The sequence below is a fragment of the Agelaius phoeniceus genome, chromosome 7, assembly GCF_051311805.1.
Source record: "Agelaius phoeniceus isolate bAgePho1 chromosome 7, bAgePho1.hap1, whole genome shotgun sequence".
Classification (NCBI taxonomy): domain Eukaryota; kingdom Metazoa; phylum Chordata; class Aves; order Passeriformes; family Icteridae; genus Agelaius; species Agelaius phoeniceus.
This window is the reverse complement of record NC_135271.1, coordinates 20,509,199-20,517,359: the sequence shown is the minus strand read 5'-3', so window position 1 is coordinate 20,517,359 and position 8,161 is coordinate 20,509,199. Positions and strand designations below refer to the sequence as shown.

Below are 8,161 nucleotides of genomic sequence, written 5' to 3'. Positions count from 1 at the left end.
CACAGATGGACTTCAGAGTGAATATAAATTTTAACTCATTTGAAGAGAACACAACATTCTGGTAGAGGCCTGCTGAATGTAATTAGCTCTGCCAGGACAAATGAGATCAGAGAGGTTGCAGAGTGGTACCTTCACTCTGAAAACAGGAATAATGGTTTGGAGGCGTTACCCCCAAACTTAGGGTTCAGAAACACACAAGAAAGCCCTAAGATGTAAACTTAGGGAAGAACTCCTCCAAGAACCCTGAGAAAGCCCTGCAAAGGGAAAGGGAAGAGGAGTAGCGAGGGCACAGCACAGCAGCACATGTGTCACAAGACAGCACTTTGGTCCTCCAACTAACAAACGAGCTTTTATCCTGACAGAGGCTTACATTTCCAAACTGCTACAGAACTCAGAACTGGGAACCAAGCCCTCGCTTCCTCACCATCCCATCACCCCTACAAGGCTACAATGGGAAGGGAGCTCGGCGAGCCCTGAAGTGCCGATTTCCCCCTCGCCAGCCGTGATGCCAGCGTGGCGGGCTGGGAGCGCGCATCCCTGGCTCGCAGCTGCACGGGAAGCGCGGCAGACGCAGCGCCTCAGACCGGGATTATTCCGTGAGATCACGCCTTCTCCCAACCTCTTTATGCACAAGTGCGTGTGCTTCTCCTCAGATACAAAGAATGTACTTGTTAACCGCAAGGCTCTTCTCCCTTCAAGATTTGCACAGATAAGATTTTTTTTTATGTAAGTAAAGACTATTATTTTTTCTGAGTTTCCTGCCCCACATCATCCCACATTGCTGTCACTTCCTTTAACACCTATTCCTCAGCAAGTCAAAATCCACTTTCAAGCCCTTACATCCAGAACGTGTTTTTTATCCAGTCATCTCCTGCAAACAGATAGAACTTCCCTGCAGACTTGCACCTTTGAGCAGCTACCGTGGGAATGGAGGAAGAACCATTTGTCCCAAGAAATTCAGCGATGACAGTGCAATGGTCATTTTAAAAACTGTAATGAGCCTCTTTGGCAGGTAGGTAGAAAGAGGGTATTCTACATTTAGTTAAGTATCTTCTTGGCATTCTTGCTTTTATTTCTTAAATCGATCCTCATTTAGTCTGTCTCTCCTAATAATTAACAGGATTTCAAGATCAGAAAGGATAAAAAGCTAATCTACTCAAGACAACCTGACATTACAAGAATAATAACAAAACAAAAGAAACAAAGAATAATAATAATAATACAGTATACTAAAAACTCAGCTCTCCCCTTGGAGTCACTCTTCCCAAAACTTTGGACAAAAAAACCCCCTCACTTTGAAATATATCTCAAATTAAAAAAAAAGGGAAAAATAAGTCAATCAAGAGATCAGCCTGGGGTAGCAAATCCCTAAACCTCTCAGGGAAAATACCACACTACTTACAGAACCAGGCATTGAAACTTCATTTGCACACCAACAGAAAGTTAGATTTGAGGTGAAAGTGTACTGTTGTTCTAAAGTAAAGTTTAATTCAGTATAAATATTCCATTTACTAGGCTTTGAGGATTAAAATATAATTAAGACTTACAAAGCAGAGACTCAAAATCTGGGTTTGAATGTTAAAAGACAAACCACCAAAAAAACCCGTGACAGTTCACGAGAAGACAGTGCAAATGATGAAGAGAGCCTTAACCCATTAAATACCAAAACAATTACTAACTGTAGCAGATTTATATTTATACAGCCTCAGAAAACATACTCAGAGCAGGAATGATCAATTAATCTCTCAAACAACATGCAGCTGTAGGAACAGAGCAGGCCAGCTTGCTGTTTGCATTGTGCAGATAAATCAAAGCCAGCCAGAATGCTATCACATTTTAGTTGACCCCTTCCAGCCTTTCACTGACTAGAAAACTCACTTTGTAGCAAATACATTAAAGTCCACATGAAGTTTTCATACAAACATTTTAAAATTTGTTAACAGAAAACACGTTTCTTCAGAACACTTTCTTTTAAGTCACTAAGTATTGTTTGATCAAGAACAGGTCTGCTGGAGAAGAAGACTTGAAAACTACACAAAGGCTCACCTCATTCATCCCCCAGCTGGTGAAACTGCCACGAGTGCATCCATCACACAGCTCATGCACACCACCTCCTTTCTCAGCCCCCCTGCCCCATCAATCCAAGCTCCAAAACCTTTGGAACAACAAAGACTTTCTGCTCCATATCTGTGCAGCAGCTCCAGAAGGAAGCCCTGCATCCAGCAGGCCTACAAGGCACTGCTGCAGTAGCCATAAATAATAGACCGTGTTTTCCATTTTCAAGCAAGTTTCACCCCTAAGGAGCAGCCTGGCGCTGTCGCCTGCATCCACGTCAAAAAGAAGGAGAATGTTATGCAAACAACTTACATCATGACAGAGAAGTGCCTGGACTTCACTCTTGCATCACCAAGAGTTCCCAAGCCTCTCCCAGATAAGCCAACCTCCAGGCGGAGCCCTTGGATGGGCTGTTCCCTGCCAAGCCATCCAGAACAACAACGCCCACAGGTTGCCCCACCTGCCCCACATCGTCCCCTGCTCTCTAAAGGTAAGCAGTTCCTCCTGTGAGGCCCCAGCATGAACACCTGACTGAATTTATAAAATCAGAGATAATTCACATAGAGTGAATTTGTGCTGGAAAACGTCCTTGTATCAACTGTAAAGCAAGACACAAGTGTTGTAACATTAACCAATGTAATTAGGGTTTCCATGAAAGTGAAACCACCTAGTTCTACAGCACTTCAAACTGCTTTATTTTATGTTGGTGATATGCACTTAATGTGTTGGGCTGTAGGTTTTTCTGCTTCTTCAATATGGATATAAAAGCTCTACACAATGAGACATTTAGTCAATTAGATTGGGAGATAACAGTATGTCTGAAATATGTCAAGATCAGGTTTATAATAGGTTTAATGCACTTAAGATAGGCCTGAAGTTGCTACAATAGTCCTAGTATTAACATTAAACTGAAGAATACTATGAATCCTCATCTATTAAAGAAAAACCATTAAACTCACATCTTAGGACTCCTGCATTCCAATCTTGTTTTCCAATTAATATCTGCACATTAATAGAGTCCGAGTAGACTCTATTTGTTAAAGAGCTTGTTTTTAGTTGGTATCAGCCTCCAGTTTTTTTAACCAGTTTTCCAGTTGGCAACTGCCTCCAAGGTTTACACTTGATTAACGATGGTAATTTCCAAGAGTGCTTTCAGCTACAAACCAGGCAAGTGCCCAGGGCATTCCAGGAGCACAGTGCTGCCAGCGCTGGGGAGGGACAAGGGCACCCAGCTGCCCCACCAAGCCTGGCAGCAGCAGCAGTCCTGGCCTGCTGCAGGACAGCAAGGCCTTCCTGGCCATTCCAGTCTCCGGGACCAAGTGCCACATCTGCAGGTGAATCATGTCACCAGCTCACAATTTCCCACACCACCATATAGACTCAGGCCCATTGTACTGTAGCTGAGGATTAACGTGAATTTTAGGCTGCATTCAAGCTGTGCCCTATAACCAGCTATGTTACTGATAAATCACAGCTTCCTCCCATTAGCTCCTCACTTCATCAGCTTCTACTCCCATATTCTCACTCCACCTGTTTGATTTTTTTTTAAGTCCTTTTACAATTTTTACTGGACTTATGACTACTACCACAAATACTACCCTTAGAGGGATAATTGTTTTCTTTTCTCCTACTCCTTGGTGGGTCTTCAGAGAATACAAACAACAAAATACATGTCACCTTTGTCAACTATTTCTATCCAGTGAAACAAAAAACACACACAAAATAACCAAGCTAGAAAAGTAGCATTTTGTAATCTCTGTCCTTGGACATTACCAACTAGTGGACAACAAGACCTAATATATCTTAGTAATGTAATAATGTTTGGAGAAGTTTTTACTGAAATACTTCAGCACTATGTTTATTCAGCTGTTCTCTTCTGTGCTAGTTTATCCAACCATGTTTATCACTCCTCAACACTGCACTTTTTCATTAACACAACATTTAAAAAGAGGCTGCTGCTAAAACTTTAGAGCCGCTGAACAGACACAGATTTAAAACTCCATCTAACTTAGAACATCGCAGGCATCCGTAGCAGCTATGGCACCTTCAGCGCTGACTTCCTAAATAAGCATCTGTTCCTACGCTTGTTCCAATAAACAGAGGAGCAACCGACAGCCCGCTTACTAAACCCCACGGTATTTGAAGGATGTAAGGGCTGTGGATCCGAGTGACAGCCACTCGTAACGCCACGCCTGGATGCTGGCGGCAAGGAGAAGTGCGGGGATGCCTGTGCAGGAGCTCCCGTGGGACACAGCCCGGCCACCGGCCACCTCCGGGACTACGACTCTGTCACCGGGGAGGGCAGGGGGTGTTACACGGCTCGGCCGCAGCACGCTTCAACCACGACGCTGAGCTTCAGGAGAAGCGGGCCGGCACCCACCGAGCTCGGCACCCACCACAGCGGCCGTCAAAGCTGACACAACCGGCCGGCTCCGGGGAGGCGCAGCTGACCGGCCCCGGCGCGGCAGGAAACGCCGCTGGGGAAAAAAGCTGCGGTACGGGCCCACGGGCAGCAGCATCCCGGGCGGCTGCGGGGACGAGGCCCGCCGCCCCGCTGGGAGGACGCTGGAGCCGGTGCCGGGGCAGACAGCGGGGGGGAACGGCCTCCCCATCCCGGCGCGCCACCGCCGGCCCCGCGGGGCCGGTTCCCGCGGAGCGCGGGCAGGGGAGGCGGCGGCGCCCCGCCGGGCGGCCCCGGCTGCCGGCCCGGCCCCCCGCGCACCGCGGGGCCGCGCTGACTCACCTCGCCCGGGGGCGGCTCCGGGGGGGCGCTCGGCCGGGAGCATCGCAGCCCCTTCCCTGCCGCCGCGGCTGCTGCGGGCGGCGGCTCCGCGCACCTCCCGCCCCCCCCGGCCGGGCCGCGCCGCCGCCGCCGCCGCGCAGGGGCGCTGCGGGGAGGGACGGAGCCGCCCCCCGCCCCGCCGCGGGGGGGCCGCGCAGCGCCCGGTAACGCCTCCGCGGGGCCCGCGCTGCGGCCCGGCCCGGGCTGGCCCTCCCTGCGCGGGCCGTTCACGGCTGCCGGGACCGCGCCTCTGCTGGGACACGGCAGGGCCTTGGGCTTAAAAACACTGCCTGGGCAGCGTCCTGGGCCCCAAGAGCCGAATGACATTCGCAGCGCTTCCTGCGCGTCACGAGTCCCAAACGCGTATTACAGCATAAAGAATTAATTACCGTAGTGCCTTTCACAGCCACTGGCATCACCTCTTCGATAACACTGCTTCTAGACTTGCACACACATCAAATTCCCTAAATGTTTAAAATAACAACAACATAAACTTCGCCACACGCTAATTACTGAAGCAGAAAAAGGGAGGGAGGATAACTCCTGAGCAACAGCTGAGTCGTGCTGCAATATCAAAAGGTCAGCGATGTTAAACTAAAGAAGGGGAATAGTCACGAAGTGAAAGGCCAGCCAGAGATTTGGGGTGTTTATCAGCCGTGAACCGAACAGGAGGTCTTGAAGCTGTTTGAGGATTAAGCTCAAATGATGGTGCTCTTTACACAAGAGTTCACATTGGGCCCTAGTCCAAGCAGGTTGATAAAATGAGCAAGCTCCACTGGCCAGCTCTCCCAGTGGCACAGCACGGCAGCTTCTGCCCAGGACAGCCACCTGATTGCAGACATTGTTAACTGAGATACCACAGAACAAACACATCACTACTTGCATCTTATTTTGCACTGCCCTTTTCTGAGGGAGGATCCTCCTTTTTCAAAGAATGAAACATAATTTGCATTATTTTGCCCAAGGGAAGAAATTGAGAGAAACCAACAAGTTTGCATGATTGAGGCAGACGAACAGGAACAGAAACACGATAGGCATTCGACCCACTTAATTTAGTTCTCACCGAAGTGAAAGGGATTCCAGGTGGAAGGCAATGCTCTCTCCAGTTGTTCCCCTGCCACGGCGACACACCAACGGGGCACGGTCTGTGTGTGGCAGCGTCCCATTAGCATCCTGCCTACCTCTGCAGTAAAGGCTTCTCCTGAAGGAGGCAGGAGACAAAAGCTGAATTTCCTAGGGGAGATGACCTGGGGCAGGAGAAGGCTTGTTTATCATCTGTCTCTGGAAGGATTTTCAGAACTCATCATCTCTGAGAATCTCCCCCACGGCTAATTAACCACAAAGAGAAACCACGTCTGGGACCAGCAGTGCAGGCTGCCTGTAATCTTGCAGAATTCAGAGACAGACAATTATCAGCTCATGTAGTGGGGCTTTTACTACAAAACGGCACTGTAAATAAACCAGATCTAAGCTCCAAACAAAATTATTTCATCTTGATGGAGACTATTCTGGCAAATTACTAGAAAAGCTTTTAGGGAGAACATGTAATTCAAATCATTTGCAGTCATTATTTGTCAACCGAAAAGGAAAAGCAGATCTTTGTACTCACAGACTACATTTACTGAAGTCTTAAAAGACTTTTTCTTCTAATCTCTGATAACTTCACTGTTGCCCATCACACTGGGAATGTGACCATCTTCTGCAGCTTTGTTTGCAGTTGTGTTTTTCCTTTCCTTGTAGCTGTGTTTTTAAATACTTGCATTGTAATCACCCCCCTTCCTTCTACTTGGTCTCATAGGTGCAAGGGTCATTTCCTAAATAAAATTTTTAAAAAATTAAATATTTAAACACTCTTTGAATAGAGGAATCAAGACCAAATACATAACATTTCTTTGTAAGCTGCTGCATAACCTGGTATGTGAACAAGATATTACAGCTGAGGACCAGAGAATAGAATATGACCAATATAGAGTGATGTACAATGTTTTTATACATATATATAAAAAATGGTTTCTTACTGCGTTTAAAAGCCCAATCCATCCCCAGCTGTGTGTGGTGAGGTGAGTATTGTGAAAAGCCTGAGCACAGAACAGAATTATTCCAGCCTGACAAGCTGCTCTAGCCTGGGCAGAACTGAACCTAGCAGGGGCTCTGCATGGTTAGTTCTTCCAGCCAGGCTGTGTGTAAACAGCTGGATTGCAGCCTGTTACAAATTACTACTCTTGCTCAGAGAGTTTTTTCAGCTATGAAAATGAGGATTAGGAAAAATGGACAAACTGCTGAACTGCTCACAAATTGTCCTGATGTATCTATCACAAATATTGCTAGTCAAAGCAGTCTTCAGAGAAAAGGAAATGTCGTTTTAAGTTACTTGAAGTACAAAGTGGAGTGGTTTGTTTTTTTTTTTTTAATAGTTGCTAGTATGAAACAAAACAAAAAGCTGAGTAAGGTGTATAATACATTCAAATTCTTGAAATACCTCTTTTTCAAAAACCTCAAGCTCTGAATGACAGTAAAATGGGATATATAAATGTGATATACCAAAACACAGTCTTTTTCTCTTAGCTAAGACAGTGACACAAAGAAATATGTACATGACCACTGGCTATTCGAAAATTCAGAATTAATACTTTTAAAAATTAATATAAATCATATATAAACATGCTATATAAAACCTCTGTAGTACAAACACTCACCTGGGTTAACTTATCCATGCCTTTGGATTTCTGTGGGATTTTGTTTCAATGCACATGTTATTTCATAAAGATTTTGATTTGTGTTCCCCATACAACTTTACCATATATTATGGTGAGAATGCTTGTCAAAAATAGTTACAAATGTTTAATGGCTTAAAAACAAAAGAACCAAATTTAAATGTCTAAAAGAAAGCACCAAATAAACTGAAAAAAACAAAGTAATTATATTTTAAAAGTAAAATAAACAAAACTAATTACAAATACCTGCTAGGATGGCACATGGCTAGCCAGTAGACTATGCAGACTTATAGAAGACTTTGCTTGAAAAGGAAGAGGTGGTGCCAGCTGACTCCATGATTTGTTCCTTAGGTTAGAGGGGAAATAAAACAAATATAGTTTCTAGGAGCTTAAAAATTTTCATGTTTAGAAAAACTTACTGGTTTCTTTAATGAGCTGGAACTGTACTTTGAAATCAAGAATTTCTGGTTGATATAAAATATTCTACTGTCCTTTGGCAGCTTTTAACTCTGAGCTAAAAAACAAACAATCATTTACATCAGTCAGATTAGAAAGATAAGTTGAAGGTGAGATTTATGCTGCTAGGACTTGCTCCAGAATACAATGAAGT

The 8,161-nt window shown here is 45.3% G+C and overlaps 1 protein-coding gene across 2 annotated transcripts in view; it reads left to right on the top strand.

Moving 5' to 3' along the window:
• Positions 1-3,013, top strand: part of NEMP2 (nuclear envelope integral membrane protein 2) — a 40,844-nt gene extending 37,831 nt beyond the window's left edge. The window contains exon 9 of one of the 2 annotated variants that reach the window (XM_077181167.1): positions 2,005-3,013. In XM_077181167.1, coding sequence (XP_077037282.1) covers positions 2,005-2,260 — 256 coding nt within the window. In that variant the 3' untranslated portion in view covers positions 2,261-3,013. The other variant, XM_077181168.1, reaches the window with a different exon arrangement.
• The last annotated feature ends 5,148 nt before the right edge of the window (positions 3,014-8,161 follow it).